The sequence below is a fragment of the Plasmodium cynomolgi genome, chromosome 14 (assembly GCF_000321355.1).
Source record: "Plasmodium cynomolgi strain B DNA, chromosome 14, whole genome shotgun sequence".
In the NCBI taxonomy this organism is placed as follows: domain Eukaryota; phylum Apicomplexa; class Aconoidasida; order Haemosporida; family Plasmodiidae; genus Plasmodium; species Plasmodium cynomolgi.
Genome location: NC_020407.1, coordinates 1176661 through 1193237, shown reverse-complemented (window position 1 = coordinate 1193237; position 16577 = coordinate 1176661). Strand labels below are relative to the sequence as shown.

The 16577-nt window shown below is 39.9% G+C and overlaps 4 protein-coding genes across 4 annotated transcripts; 2 read left to right on the top strand and 2 right to left on the bottom strand.

Annotated features, from left to right (window-relative positions):
* Nucleotides 1–2635: 2635 nt before the first annotated feature.
* Nucleotides 2636–5935, top strand: PCYB_143650 (hypothetical protein; the record flags this gene model as incomplete). Its single annotated transcript, XM_004224836.1, has 2 exons — nucleotides 2636–4223; nucleotides 4260–5935. 2 exons carry the CDS (start codon nucleotides 2636–2638, stop codon nucleotides 5933–5935), a joined length of 3264 nt encoding a protein of 1087 aa, XP_004224884.1.
* A 328-nt stretch (nucleotides 5936–6263) lies between these two features.
* On the bottom strand, nucleotides 6264–7865 carry PCYB_143640 (hypothetical protein; the record flags this gene model as incomplete). The annotated part of the gene is made up of 1 exon (XM_004224835.1): nucleotides 6264–7865. A coding segment is annotated over one exon (1602 nt), but the record flags the coding sequence as incomplete, so codon positions are not given.
* Nucleotides 7866–8278: 413 nt separating this feature from the next.
* PCYB_143630 (RNA binding protein) lies at nucleotides 8279–13471 on the top strand. The gene is made up of 6 exons (XM_004224834.1): nucleotides 8279–8684; nucleotides 9012–9155; nucleotides 9384–12424; nucleotides 12567–12634; nucleotides 12788–12911; nucleotides 13051–13471. The coding sequence occupies exons 1-6, from the start codon at nucleotides 8595–8597 to the stop codon at nucleotides 13136–13138; spliced, it is 3555 nt and encodes a 1184-aa protein (XP_004224882.1). The 5' UTR covers nucleotides 8279–8594; the 3' UTR covers nucleotides 13139–13471.
* On the bottom strand, nucleotides 13300–15144 carry PCYB_143620 (hypothetical protein; the record flags this gene model as incomplete). The annotated part of the gene is made up of 2 exons (XM_004224833.1): nucleotides 13300–13386; nucleotides 13642–15144. 2 exons carry the CDS (start codon nucleotides 15142–15144, stop codon nucleotides 13300–13302), a joined length of 1590 nt encoding a protein of 529 aa, XP_004224881.1.
* Between the last annotated feature and the right edge of the window lie 1433 nt (nucleotides 15145–16577).

The window sequence follows — 16577 nt, the reverse complement described above, 5'->3', positions numbered from 1 at the left end:
AAAAAATTCTAACTGTAACATTGAAATTTGTACAGTACTATGGGCAAAAGCAGAAAAAGGTTTTCTAAAGAAAAAAAAAAAAAAAAAAAAAAAGTATAAATTCTCAGTCCACGTATACTACAGTGAAGAAACTTAAAATGACAAAAAAACCATATGACATAGGAATACGTTGTCGTTGTTTCTTTAAAGAGCGATTTATATGTATAGGCGTGGATTCGATTTAAAAAAAAGGTAGTTGAAAAAAATACGTTCATGCAAATATATTCATAAATGTATATGAAAATGTACAAGTAAATATTAAGCAAATGGATTTCATATATAGGTAATGATGGATGGCTCGAATAAACAATGCGCGAACTAATTGGCTAAATAATGCAACTGAATAATGCAAATAACGCGCTCGCCAACTTACACTACTAAAATGGTAACAACATATATACCGAATGCGCACTGGGAAAATAAAATATAACTCGTGTTCCCTATGTAACTCCTGCTTTAAGGTACGCCAGGAACACGCGGAGTTTTGCTCTTTTCATTTTTCTGCTCCTTGTTGCATCTGCTTAGGGCATTGATGTACTCTTAAAAATAATGTACAAAATGGTAAAACAAATCATAGAAATATATGCATCGAATAAATATGCTACAAAAAGAAAATCGACATGAAATATGGGGATGTCATGTCAACACATAATATATATACTACACGAATATATCATGAAGCATCCCCTTTATGATAATTTTGGATGCACGTGTTGTACCATTGGGCATGCCTTCGGTTTGATCCCGGTATTAACTTATTTTATTTCGTACATGCACGATGGCGCGCGCATATATGTATGGCCAAGCGCGTACTCAGGATGCATACAAATATAAAGTGCGCGAAGAAACAATTGTCCATCTGATGCGAAAAACCCCGCAGATGAGAACATTCACAAATGAGCATTTAATTTACTGCATGCATACATAGAATTCTTGGTTTTAAAATAAATGGCGGGGAAAAAAAAAAATTCACGTTTTATTTATTTATTTATTTATTTTTTTAAGCCCCCTCATTGAAGGTAGATGCTTCAAAAAAAAAAAAAAAAACGGTAACACTGAGTATGTATTTGCTTCAAATGTAGGTTGAAATTTTACTTTTTTTTCTTCTCGTTTTTGCGTTCCTCGTGAAAGCCAGAAGTAACACAGTGATGTGCATGTATAGCGAAGCACGAGGATGTAGCAAAAGAGGGAAAACAAAAATAGGGAAAAACGGAAATACGGAAAAAAGGAAATACGGAAAAAAGGAAATACGGAAAAACAGAAAAAGGGGAAAAGTTCAAAACAGCACTAAAGCTTCACAGAATGGTTAAGTGCAATTTTCAGGCATGTTCAACATAGCACTTAAAATGAATAGTGGTGAAATGTACATGGGTACAAGTGTACACATAAAAAACTGGGCAGACGAAAATTTACGCGCACCAAACAGATATAGTACACAAAAAAGTTACTGAAAAAAGGAAAAGAAAAAAAAATTCACAGAAAAATGATGTGCAGATGGAAAAGGCAGTGGTGTACCACGTTGTGAACACAGTTTTAAGCTTCAGTAGGCTAATTTTCCTGCGTTCCCTTTTTTTCTCTTCACAAAAATATGCGGCCAAAAAGCGAAGAAGCACACTGCGACATACGCTGCAACATACACGTCATGAATCGCGAGCGTGTAGCTTCACTTCGTCACCCTAATTTTGATTAAAAATAAGGAAGTCAAGCAGCGGGAATATGATGGTACATCGTAAATGCCGCTGTTTCACGCGCCTGCGTTATTTTGTGAATGTACTACGCCTACATAAGATTTATGTACATAAAAATGTGCACGTGTGCACGGGTACGTATGCAGTGAACACACTGGCATAAATATGCGCACATGTAGTTTCCTCAACGGCACATGGAGGACACAAATATATATTAAAAACAAAAGTGCTCCTTTGCGCAAGCAGTTTGTACGCTCGGTACACATAATCAACGCGTGGAGTGGGCGCAGCTGCAATCTGCTTGGCACATGGAAACACCAAAACGGGAGAGCGTCAAAACGCGGAACGGTAAAATTCCAAATGATTGATGAAATATTCACCGTTTGCAATACTTTTCAAATGCGAAATTTTTTAAAAAGAAAATTTTGCACAGAAACAAACGTACATCTCTTTTGTCTTGAAAATTATTTTCTGTCCAAATGGCGAAAGTCATCTCACGTTTATCACGCAATTATTCGTAACATGGAATTCTTTCGCAATTTCGTTAATGAACGAACGGTTTGTTGCACATTTTCTTTGAAAAAACGCGTGGGGAAAGTGTTTTTCGTTTTGTTCGCGAATGTGCAAATAGAAATTCGTGGGAAAATTTAACAAATTTGAAAATTGTCAAGTAAAAAACACACACAAATGCGTTATATATGTATATATATATATGTACTAACATGCATACACACATGCCCGCATAATGCATACGTTCACCCATGTGCATACACCTGTGTAGCACGAACCTCTCCCGCTTCGCCCACCGAAATACACACGTGCGGAGGCAGGGGAAAATGAAAAAAACGCAAAAAAGCAAAAACGCACTTGCGTATGCAGCAGATGTGTCTAAATAGGGAAATTAAAAAATGAAGAAAAAACAATTTTTCCAAATTATCGAAAGTAACGATTTGTCTTCACAGCCCGAAAATTCGCCGCTTGATTTGTCTGCCCTGTCTGAAAATTCGTCGCTTCATTTATCTGCACGGTCGGAAAAATCGCCGCTTAATAATTTGTCCGCGAATTCCATTGTAGACTTTGATAAATCGGAAAAAAAAAATTTAAATGAAACACAGCTCTCTCACAATTCGCATGATATTTTTAACAATGTCACAAAGAGGAATGCGTTAAATTTCTTAGGTTTGCGTAATAAAAAAAAAAATGTTGATAATTTCCAGGGGAAAAATGATGAAAGCGAAAAGAGCACTCGCTATGCACATGTGAAAAGTGTGAACCATGAAGTGGTTCATACCCCTCGAATAAATACCCAAGGTGTAAAATGTGAAAATGGAGAGTGCATACCAAATGGGGTGTCACCATGCACGGCGGAGTTTCCGCCTCCAAATGAGGATGGCAACAGTCGGAACAATGTGTGCGGTGAGGATGGCGCTAGTACACCCCTTAGCAGGGGAAACGATGCAAGAGAAAACAAACGCAGCAACCATTTTTACTGCTTGAAACAAATTATCCACAACAATTTAAATAATAACTACGACAAAAGTGAGGTGAAAATTTTCAACATTTATCATGATAACAGGGCAGAGTGTTTATTTAATGATGCAAGTGTAATAAAATTTTACGGACATGAAAATGTATGCATATATGAAAATAAAAGCTACATATGTGAGGAAATAAACGCCAACTTGTTCCATCAAAATGGGGAAACAGAAAAGGAAAAAGAAGACTGTTTTGACGCAAATAGGGACATTTATGAATATTTATACAAGGAAAAAATGAAACTGAACAGTGCAAATGGCAAAGACAAGGGGAATGATGTTCAGAATGGGATAATAACGAAATTTGGTAATTCTCACGAGCAGGTGCAACAGTGTTTCCAATTTTATATGCACAAGTATCCACCTTTCTTGAGGGAAAAAATAAAAATATTCATACATTTATATAACATGTTTAGCATATACCCTTACATCAATCACAAATTTATTGAAGAAGAAATATACTCGAAAAATTTAAAAATTTCCTCATCCTTCGAAAAAATTGTGCACATAAAATGGCGTTTTTATGGTGAACACGAATTAAGAGAAATGCTAAGTCGCGCTGTGCTAAATAAAAAAAGGGAACACTCTTTGCGAGAAAGTTTTCTCCAAGTGGACGATTACATCAGCGTAAATTTTTTAACGCAAGAAGTGAAAGTGCGGGACGCGGGTATCCCACACAATGGTGATGACGGAAATAATCACTTCAACTACATACTTCTAAACGGCAATGGGCTGTGCTTTTCTGCCCACTTTCATTTAATCGTCCCGTACCACAGGCACATTAACGAAAGCGCAAATGAGGTAGACAAAAAGAATAGTGCCTACAATTTAAGTTATGAATACGTCTACCTATCGCAGCTATTTAACATTTACGATAATTTTCACTTGTGCTTTTTGTATCCCTTATTTGTCTCGTACTTTTTTTATTATCACTTATTTTTCAAGGGGAATGGCTGCGCGAGTGCCGCTCCTCCTCCGCCGCTTCCCCCTGCAACAGCATTAGCTCTCTCAGAAAAAAAGGGTGCGCAAGAGGGGGCCTATAACAGTGCCTGCGAGGAGGCTTACACAAACCAGATAAACGACATATATGCCAAATTGACAAATTGTGTGAAGGAAACCATTTCGAATACGCAAAGTGGGAATTTCAAGATAAAGGACGGTGTCATTGAATTCTTAGTTCCACAGAGTTGTTACAAAATTTGTGAGGAACCCGAGTTTCTCGCGGACAAATCGCACCACCTACCCCTGCTGTACGTCGTATGCATAAGTAAGCACGGCGTGGGCAACAGCATAGGAGGTGTTAATTATGGCCTCCACTATAGTGGTAGCGATAATAGCGCGCGCAGTACAAGTGTAGAAAACAATCTGATTACCTTCCCCACGAACTCCGCACGCGTAAGCAGCTGCCATGTGTATGGTCATACACACCCCATACACACCATGGGGGGTTATTCCATAGAGGAGGGCCTGCATAAAACAAAGGCAGACGAAGAACAGTGGGCGTGGGAACCCCACGACAACAACATATGCTGCAATGAAGTTAAAGAATTCAATAACTTGCGAACAATTTTCCCTGAACATATGAAACAGTATTTTAACACATGCAACAAAATTGATAACATCATAAAAGTTAGCATAAGGAATGATGGTATGTGTTTTATGTATGTAAGGAACATGCTCGGTGAATATATTTTCTCTTCGTATTTCATCCTATTTAACGCGTTTGAAAATCTTGTTCACTTGATGAATAGGGGAAAGGACGGCGGAACTCATGGGGGGGAACGTTGGGGAAGCCTTCATCAAAATGGTGAAACTGCAGGGGGTCACATAACAAATGGAGACATACTCAATATGGAGCCTATTCAACATCACGGCAATTTTTATAGCAACGTTTTGGAGAGTCCACCCCCCTGGTATCATCCAAATTTGGAACGCCGCGAAAGCGAAGCTGTCACCTTTGCAAACATCGACCACATATTCGAAATGAGCAACATAAACAACATATTCAACGACTTTTACATTTGTGAAAATAAAAAAATGAACACCTTTAAGCTGATTAACATAATGAATAGGGAAAAAAAAAAAGCATTAACTGCGTACTATTTCGGGAACAGGGAATTAACTCCGATTTTCTTTTTACGATTGTCCAATATACATATTTATGACATAAACAGACAACTGACTTCCATTTTTGAATATATAAATTACAATAACAAAACATTTACCCCTTTTTTAAAAAAGTACGCAAAATACGAAATGAATGTTCAGCTGGATTTGCTAGAAAATATGTATAGCATTAACAACGAATTGTATTTGCTGTATACAAAAAAAATTAATTACTCTCACGATATTTACAAATATAATTACCTGTACGTACAGGATTATTTATTAAAAAATTATATCCTATATTACAATATTTATTTTCGGGTACGTGAGGAAATGAAAAAGAATGAATACTACAAGCTGAAATACACCAACAGGAATAAGCAGACCATATCTGTCCACTTCACCGTTTCGTTTAATTATGCCTATGATAGGGCGAATTCTCATTTTGAGCTGAAGCCAAGTCATTATATAACCCACCTCGAGTCTGACTCCCCCCACGAACAAATCGATGCGGCAAATTACATTGCGTTTATTAGCAAGTATGTGCACAGCAAATGCGTAACGTAAAGTGAGGCACGGCTGCCACACCGGCACGTGTGTCTTTTTGCCAAGTGTGCATTTCGTGAAGAGGTCCCTTGAGAGGCGCTCCCGTTGGGCTTTACACGGCGTCCACAGAGGCTGTATGGGAACTTCAGCTGCGTTAATTTTTCTTTCCTCACAACGGGGGGAAACAAATTCGCCGCCATGTTGCGTAGCCTTTATGACTATAACCTAAGTAATTACAGTCATTATTTTTTTTTTCGTGTGTATCAAAAATGGGCCACGATTAAGAACTCACACGCAGCGTGAGCACCCATTTTGTGCCTATAATTTGTGCGTTTTTTTTTTCTCACACTTTTCCTACATTTTTTACAATCGTTAGGGGGGATATATAATTCTTCTTTCTCGTGCACTTTTTACTTATATGGTACGGCAAAAAATATTGGTAAAACGTTTTAACATATTTACTGTTTAACTGTCCCTTTTTTACAAACTGCAAGAAGCGGTGTTTAATCCAAAAGTACATTTTTTTTTCCTTCTTCATTTTCTGCTTTTTGATAAAATTGTGTCGCACAAGTTGGCACAACTGCAGGTTTGTGCTTTTCGATTTGGCTCCATAAGAAATTTGCAGTAGACCTCTACACTTTGCTGAGTGGGTCTTCTTCTTCTTCTTCCTGCTGCTGCTGCTGCTCCTCCTCTTCAGTGGCCTTTCTGCATCCCCGTCCGGATGACCACCACTGCGAGTGTCGCTCCCAACGAGATTATCCCCTCCAACAGGAGTACCCCTCCCAACGGGGGTACCCGTGCGCTGCCGGACGCCCGCGTTGCGGCGCCATCTTGTGACGCCCAGCAGAAAAAGGTTCACATTTTTCGGATCGGTCAACTCACTCCGCCTCCAACATATAATATCGTACACGTGTGTGTAGGCCACCTGGGTGAGCTGCGTTTCCTCATTTTTCGACTGTGTCAGGAGGTACAAAATCAAACATAAATGCTTCATATCACTTGATGGCTTGAAATATTTATGTATCTCTTTACAGATGGCTGATTTTATTTTATGAGATTGTTTAAACTCATTTAGGAAGTCAACAATGTTGCAAATGTCCACATCGTTAAGGTGATTGTACTGCTGGAGTTTGTTAAAAATATCCAGGATAATTGGTAGGCACTTTTGTAAAAGTTGTTTCTTCTTCTGCATGAGGAGTATCTGATTGTCCTGTGCGAGGTATTCCATTTGGACGTCATCTTTTGGCCTGTTGAAATGGACCTCTTTTTTTAGCCTCCTTTTATACAAAGAAATGCAGGAAATTAAAAACGTAAAATTTTTTATAAAATAATTTATATTGTTTTCCCCACTTATCATTTTTATTATATCCTCGAAAAATATTCTTTCGTATATGTCGTTTAAGGCGTTTTTATTCTTCAGAATGACAGATAAAATTTTGATTACATATTCGTAAAAAAAAGATTTGTCCATTGTTTCAGGGCCATCTGCACACTTTACTATTTCGCAGAGCACTTGCTGATAAAATCTGCCATTTTGTGTCATCTTTTTGTAAAGTGCAGGGGATTTTAAAAACTCCAGCGTTAATTTTAAAAATAAATTTTTACTTATATTGTTATAAATCGAAACGTAGCAGTAAAATAGTTTGTCCACTTGATAATTGGTGAACATGTTTTCATTGCTTGTTTGGCCACTCACATTGGGACCCTCCCTTTGCTGCAATTTGTGCACACATTTTAGCATCCTGAAAACCGTTGCGCTTATATCGTAGGCGTAAAAATTTCCATCCATTCGTTCGTGACATAAATTGGCGGTATGGTTGAACGGTGTGCATAAATTTAGGTCTTTCCCTCTGTAGTGCCTTTTCTCTTTGGTACTACTCGATGCTGTGTTCTTGTGGGTGTGTTGGAAGTACCTCCTGCCTGTGTCTATGTTCGGGTTTGTCCTCATCATTTTACTCCTTTCATATTTGGCCGCTCCATCCAAGGGGCGTCTCAGCAACCGAAGGTGCCCAACACACGCGTAGTGCATGTGCCTCCTGAGGTGAGCGTATCGATGTGTTTAAATACCCAAGCGTATGCCTGCGCACTAGCAGTGTGATTTCTCCCTCGTTATTCACCCTGGCTGATGGCGAATTTAAGATGCTTTCCCTTTTCTTCCCCCACTACGACCTCGTATAGGGAGATGAAACTGCAAAAAAAAAAAAAAAAAAAAAACATTTCCACCTCTGTTCTCACGTTGTGTTAATCTGTCATATGCCCCTTTACACATAAAACTGGAGTGAAAAATAAACTATGAAGTAGCAGCAAAAGATGGAGGAAAAGCCGCTCGACATACTATTTTTTTTTTTTTTTTTTTTTCTTTCACCCTCCCCCGCTTCATTTGAAAGTGCGTAACGTTACTTATACCCCTGCGAGTTTGCAGAGGCTTTGGCGAAAAATTCCAAATGTTCGTAAAATTGCGCTAAAAAAAAATACACAATTGTATGCATATGTATATATGTTTATGTGCAGGATGCACGGCTGAGCTCTCGCGCGCACATTAAAGTGCCACTCCCAGGGAAATCACCCTACTGGCCTTCGTACCGCTTAAAATGGCACTTTAGGAGAACTGCAAAGTGCGCGAAGAAGCAACAGTTTGCGCATTTGGTTTTGGCCGACCCGTCCTCGTAAAAATGCCACAATGATTTTTACGAGAGTATTCTTGCTTCCGGTATTCCTGGTGTGCAGCGTATCTACCTTTGTCAAGCACAACCTTCCCGATTGCAACTATGTAAGCACAGCTAAGCTTGAGAAAAGGAGAGCAGCCAAGTTGTTCCTAGGAACGACTGCAGTGAGGGCAGTGGTCGTGCTGCACAGCAGGCCGCTTGAAGGGGAAGAAACGAAAGGATAAATATGCAACCAAGCCGTTGTGCAACGGAGTCATTGTGCAACGGAGCCATTGTGCAACGGAGCCATTGTGCAACCAAGCCGTTGTGCAACGGAGCCATTGTGCAACAGAGTCATTGTGCAACCAAGCCGTTTTGCAACGCAGCCATTGTGCCACAACGCTGATCCGATAATGATGGAATGCTTCCCCCTTTGCGCTTCACTTCGTCAGATATACACGAAGACACACCGGTTCAGGAAAAAAAGGAAAAAAATCAACTACAGGCTGCGTAAGAGCAAAGATGATGACATCGAGAGCTGCATTCCGCACATGTACAAGGACATCGCGCCCTCCCTGAAGGGTCTAGTGGATGAGGTATTCATACATATGTGTACGTACATATGCATATGCGGCTGTTGATCCATTTCTCCAATTCGCCCTGTCGATGTTTAAACATGCATCGTAGTAGGTACCCCCATGAAGTTCCCTATTCACTGATGCAATTCGCACCAAAGTGATTGGTACCCCTGGGAGCATATTCATCTATGCAAATACACATACCACCTTTGCTACTCTGTACGCCTCCCCCCTCCTCCCCCGTAGGAGTACTCATACAAACAACTGCTGAATGCGTACTTCCCCGAAACGGTCGAAAGAGAAATAGAAAAAAAAAAGGAAAAGGAATTAAAGCAAAAGAATGAAGAGAGGGGGACATGTAAAAGTAGTGCGGAGAAGAAAGGAGTGAAGGATGCTGAAAAGGACATGGAAGAAAAGCTAAGACAAAATGACATAACAAATTTTGAACATATAAGTAAAATAAGTGATCACAAGAAAAAAAATAAAATTTTGGATATCGCATATGATAGTATTGAAGATTCCCTGAGAGATATTTACCTGCGCATGAAGGCAGGTGTGGGCGACGAGGAAGAAGACAAAAAGGATTACCTAGAAATAGCAAAAAAGGAAAAGGACATGTTGTACGAAAAGCTTATATGTGGGTATTCCCCCCTGAATAATAGCAGTACGTTCGATTTGTTCGGCGTTTTCTACGATAGTAAGGACTATGAGGACGGAAAAAAACTGTTGGCAGAGATGAATAAAATGTTAAATTTGGAGCCGCTTAAAAGCAACAAGGAGAACTTACTGCAAACGGTTGACGCGCTTTTAAAGAAGAACAAACTGCCCCCTCATATAAGAAATTTTTTGGTCAAGTATAGGCACCTTGCTCAGAAGGCTTCCGGCGCAGGGGAAGACAGAAGCACCACAGATGTTCCTCCGGAAGGGGGAAAGGACGCACTGCGAGGTGAGAACGCCCACGATACGCAGAGCGAACGGGATGGTGCGCAGGCCCCAGGCGGGGAAAGCAAAAATGAGGAGCGCCTCGAATTGGGCGATCCGGACAAAGCAGCTGAGACGGACAAAGCGACCGAGGCGGACAAAGAAGCCGAGACGGGAGAGGAAATAAAAAAAGAAGACTTCCTCAAGGACGTTAACAAAGTTATTATGACTTTGCACAACAATTTGAATAACGAAAAATTAATGAGAAGGGACCAATATTTTGTGGACGAGCTGTACGAAGCTTATAAAAAGCACCTGCGAAATATGCACGTAAAGCGAAACAAACTGGAACCGCAGAAAAACAACTACGACTTTTTAACCTTTTTCCATGAGCATTACGAAGAGTACTTTTTTTTTAAGTATGGAAATTTCGATTACGATTTTGAGGAAAGGGTGCAGAAAGTTAAGAGCAAGATAGAGAGTGAAAAAGGTTTGACTAAGACTGAACACGCAGCTCAGTTGAGCCAACATGGGGGGAGAGGACCCCTAGTGGAGAATCACCACATCGGAGGAGATAAACGAACTGGTGTAGATATGTGGGTTAGAACTGTGGCTGACGGTACTCAGAGCAGGTACAACGAAGAGAAAGGGACAACGGAGGGAAGAGGGGAAAATTCAAACGAGAAGTGTTCCATCCTGAAAGGCATAAAGGTAAATAAAAAACTGAAAAAACATATACTTTTGGATATAATGCAGAATTACCAAAAAAGGATGTACGATATTTATAAACCAAATAACATAATCACGAACGCATACGGGTTTAATAATTACATAGACAATGAACAATATGAAAAAGAAATTAACGCGTCATTTAACAAGTACAGCATAGTAAACTACGACAGTAAGGATGACTTAAATAAGGTGGAGAAATTATATGTAGGGAAATTAATATTTGGGAAAATTTTTAAAATCGAAAAAACGTATGCATATGTTGATATAAATTACGCATTTTATGCGGAATTACACGAAGATCAAATGCCCTACAATATTAAAAATATAAAAGATGTATTTAAAGTGAATGACAAATTGATTTTTGAAATATATAAAATGTACCCAGAGAAAATTTTATTGACTCTGAAAAATATACAGAAGGTTAATGACCTTAATAAAATTTTACATTACAAAACGCAAGACGTACCCTTCGATGTGAAAGTTGTGACAGTTTTAAAAAATGGAATAAGCGTTTCGTATAACGATATTTACGCTTTTATCCACATTTCTGCTTTGTCCAGTAAGTACAAAAGCAAAATGGAAGAAAATGAAAAAATCCAGGAATCGTTAGTTAACCAAAAAATTAAAGTCATATGTACAGATATGAACAAATTAAATTTTTCCAATTTAATATATGAACAAAATGAGCAACTAAAAAAATTGAATATTTATGATATTGTGCATGTGGAAATTATACACATTTCGAAATACGGCCTCATGGTAAAATGCGACGATATAGTTGGACTGATACACATATCCGAAATTTCCAAAAAAAAAATTGACGACTTGAATGAGGTTTTCAAAATAGGCGACCAATTAAAAGGCGTTTTAATAAACATAGACTATGACAACAAAAGATTTTCCTTGTCGACCAAAATTTTGGAAACGGAGGGCAGAAATTTTATTGACAACAGGGCCCAGATATATGACAATATGGAATACATTTTGAATGACATTAAGAAGAGGAACACCTCCTTGCAAATTAACGACTCCAATATTAAGAACCAGTTGCTTTCTCTCATCGATATTTACAAAACGGAGGAGGGCGATTCGAAGCATGATTCGAAGCGTGATTCGAATCGTGATGGTCAGGTTTGCACCGCCCCCGCGGCGGGTGAGGATGCCGACCGGGGCGAAATAGACAGGGGTAAAACAGGAGGAGGTGAAACAGACGGAGTCGAAACAGACGGAGTCGAAACAGACGGAGGCGAAACAAACCGGGGTGAAACAAACCGGGGTAAAACAAACCGAGGCGAAACCGATCGGAGCGATACCCCTCGCAGCGAAGTGGTCACCAAACAGGCGAATGGCCCGGGACATGGTGCAGACAAACACGCCGCAGAAAAGGGTGACCCGGACCAACCGACCGCATCCCCTTCCACGGATCTAAGCAAAGAGAGAGATCAACTAAAAGGTGCAGACAGGGATAACATAGAAACGGAAACGGAGCGCTTTAGTGACGACCCAGATGAAGCGGAAGATGAGAGAAATGAACTTACCATCGACATAAACAACCAGTTAGTTCCCTACCTGATGTTGAAGCAGGATGAGATCGCCAAGCAGGAGGAGGAGGAAAATGTCTTGGGAAAACCCAGGTACAATACGGTTACGCGGATCACACTGCGCTACATAAGGGCATGTATTCATTTGAGCATTTGGTTGCGTCTAAGTCTAACATGGGGGCGAATTAGCCAAACATGCAAACGAGTGGTACATTTTTTTTTTTTAAACTCCCAGAGAAATAATTTGGAACCTGGAGGATGAAGAATTTCTAAATTCCAACTCCCCAACGCAGAGTACCCAATGTAAACACGAAAAAATGGGCGTAAAAATATATGCCTCATCGTATATGTGATGTGTAGCGGCATGTGCGCCTATTGGGCTTTCCATTAGGAGTCGCCCTCCTCGAGGCACAAGGGCGCAATCACAACCGATTCGTATTTCTCCCCCTTTTGCAGTTTTCGAATATCAGTGGTCATACTTAAAGGACAAGAAATGGGTGAACTTCGCCTATTACGTGAACAGAATTATGAATTACTATTTTAACATTAACGATGACTTCTTTACGTACAAGGAGAAGAAGTAAGTTGGGGGAAATAAACGACGCGTCCCGGACATGTGAGAGAGCGTGTCCACACAAACGTGAACGCACTCGGTTTAGTCCTATTACACTGTTTCACCATTTCTATAACAACCCCCTTTTTTTACTCCCTCCCCGTAGCGTGGTGTACGAAATCGATTTTGTGAAAAGTGTAAGAATCGATTTGGCCACAGGGCTTCAAAACAGGATTAGAAAAATCACCAAGTAGGGAAGCAGCCACGGCAACAGTTTAACAAAAAAAAAGCAAAAAAAAAAAAAAAAAAGAATATGTAAAAGTTAAGTGTTCATTTTAAGGAGTTGCTGCATTATTGGGTGGATGTGGTTCGTTTGAGACTGCTGACCATGTGTAAAAATTTCTTTTTTTTTTGGTTAATATTCTATTTCTTCATCCAAATCGGAGTCCTCATACTCGTTTTCGTCGTCATAGTCTTCGTCATCGTTGAAGTGGATATCCGGCTGCAAAAAGAAGTTATGATTTGTTTAAGCATTTGTCGCTGTAGTTGCTGTTGTCGCCGCTTTTGGGGGTGTATTTCGTGCACGCCCCCGCTCATGCGTATTGGCATATGCCGCTTTGCGGCCGCACACAACATATGCACACTTGTGTAATTTTTCACTTTCCATTTTTTCACTTTCCATTTTTTCATTTTCCATTTTTTTGTAACGTAACCCGTTTGAATCGGCGGCAAAAATGCTGCCTTTTTTTTTTCGTACCGTCTTCGGGTATGCGTAGAAGTTTTTGGATGCCGATATTTTCCATTTCTTCTTCAGTCTCTCCAATTTCGTGAAAACCTTTTTCGTCATTCGCATGTTTTCGAAAAATAAAATAAACGAGGATGTGTTGGCGTCGTGCGGGTCGTTAGTGCGGTCCGCATCAGCCGTGGCGGAGTCCGCCTCGTCGATGCTTATTAAAATGTGATGGGGATCCACGGGGCTCAGTTGGTACTTGCAGTCTGTGTGGTCCTCCGAGTGGTGATCCAACTGGTCATCCGACTGGTCATCCAACTGATCATCCGACTGGTGTGCGCAGTTGCCTGCGGAGTGCTCCTGCGGGGCTGCCCTGGCGGCGCCCCTGCTGCGATGGTCAATTTTTATAATCTTCTTGGGGAATATTTTAAGAGTGATGAGAAAGCTTTCAAACTCCTTTATGGAAATATCCTTATGCCATCCGCAGGTAAATATTTTATACTTTGAAAAAATGGTCACGTAATCAAGTTTTTCTGAGCTCAGAAAAAGGTTACTTCTGGAAGCATACAAAAAAGAAGTTCCAAAAAATTCTCGTAAATGATATTTTTTAGCAACGGGATATTCTTGCATTTTGTTGACTAAAATATTTCCATCATTTACACTATCACATAGGACATAGGCACAGTCAGATTGTATGCCATTTTTTTTAAATCTGAAAATGATGTTTTTTAATTTTACATTAATCCTAGCACAGTCGTAAATAATTTGTGCCAATTCTTTTCTTCCATAACAACTGGGGATATTTATAATGGTAATTATTTTGTCCAAATTTTCAAACCTTGCCACTCTTTTGATATCTTCCGTAAATCGCAAAAACCGTTCGCATTCTTCCACAAATCTTTCTATTTCGAAATCATCACATAGGTGAATTTTGCATTCCTTGAATAAATTTTTTAAATTTTTATTCCACACAGTGGTACAACGATATTCTTCTTCTTTTTTTTCTTCTTCTTTTTCTTCTTCTACTTCTTCCGCTTCTACCTCTTCCTCCGTTCCACCATTCGCTCGGCCAGCGTTCACTTGGTTATGTCCTCTCAGCTGGACACTAGAGCTGTCCCCCCCTTGGATATCACACGTGGTGGCATCCTCTAGTTCGTTAGCGGTGTTGGAGTTGCTACTGTTCGGGGAGTCACCCGAATCTTCACCAGATTCGTGGCTCACTCTTTTTTCATCCAATGGTAAGTCTTCTCTCCCCTTAGAGAGGGACCCAAAATCGAAGTTAAAATTCTGCTTCTTCATATTGTCAGTCAAAATCATTATCCTACCAGTCGGTCTACACAAAATGTTCGTCATAATGTGGATGTCATTTTTTTTCAGCTTCACTCCTTTTATGTCGAAATAATCCAAAATTAATTCTTTTTTGCAATTCTCCCTTTTGACATTTTCGAACAGGATTGCCTTTTTCCTCAGCAAGTTGGATACATTAACGTCCATGCTGAAGTGCGCCTTTCGGATTCTGTGTAGTATCATCATGACCAAGGGGAGGGGGGGATGTGGGGAGCAGTATCAATCACGCGCATGTGTATATTTTCGCTTTTGCGCATTTACGTATGTTTTTGTGTAGTTAGCCCACACAAGGGCGCTCCCACTGGGTTAGAAGAGGTGGCCACGAAAAACATAACAAAGGGGGAATCCTCCTTTTTATGAAGGATCCCCACTCGTTGTTGACATAGAAAAGGGAGAGGCCCCATAGTTATCCCAACAGCGCGGTCGATCTGTTCGGGAATTTAAAAAAAAAAAAAACGCATTAATACGACAAATGGCAACAATGGGAGGAACGAAAAAAATACAAAAAAGGAAAAACAAAACCAAGGCTGCCTTTCACACTCGAATAAAATTTAAAAAATAAGGGTAATCAAAGCGACGTTGAACGTGGCACCGAACCGGGGGGCACTTAAAATTATGTTAAAGGGAAAAGGCACCCACTCCACACCTTCCCCTTCGATGACGGCGGTGGTACTCCCCAAGGCACATCTTCTAATGGGCAGGTAACTGAAGGGGAAGTGCGCTACTTCTATGTAAAAATGGCTTGTTAAATGTATACTATGTCGAAATTGCAAAGGAGGGGAAAATATTTTCCCCTAAAATGCAGCAAAAATGAGAAAACTATCCAGTAGAACAGGAAAAGAACCTTCTGGCGTGCACTTGGTTCGCCGTATAAGCCATCACTGTACATGAGAGGCGCACACTTGCGCTGGTGTACACATTACTAATGGGGTATTTTCTTTTTCTTACAATTGAGTATAACTAGGAACCACGTAGTGAGGCACACACGGGGCGTGGATTGGGAAAACTGATCAGGGAGACAAATGAATACCTAAGCATACACATGATGAGCGGTGTATATTCCCCCCTTTTTGCAAAACCGCAGTTTGTAAAAATGCGCATAGCGGAACCGACGCGTTGATCTTTTCTACTTCATTCCATTTTTTTTTTTTTTTTTTTTCTTTGCCTTTAGTGAGTGGTCTAAAACGGGGTCAGTAAAATTGCCACCCTGTGCCCACCCCCGATTGGGACACATCTTATTTCGGAAAGATTTGATATAACGACAATTTCTCAGTCGTGTCATAAGTTAAGGCGCAACTCGCGTATGTAGATGCCAAGCGGTGTAAAAAACCTATTGCTCTTTATTTTGATCAGAAATGATAAGTTCCCCAACCATATGATTTACTTTCCCCCCTGTGCAACGTTTTTTTTCGACTTTGCAATTTTTGATCCCCCACATTTCTCGTCATTCAAGTATCCCATTCTTATTTCTTTTAACAAAGTCGTAAAAAAAAGCAATCACAAAAGGTATTAACTCGATTTGTTCAAAAAATAATTTCTCATCACACAGCTTTCTACAGTTAGGATACCGGCACAATTTTTTTTTTATTTCCCCCTTCCCCTTATGTAAAAGGTTA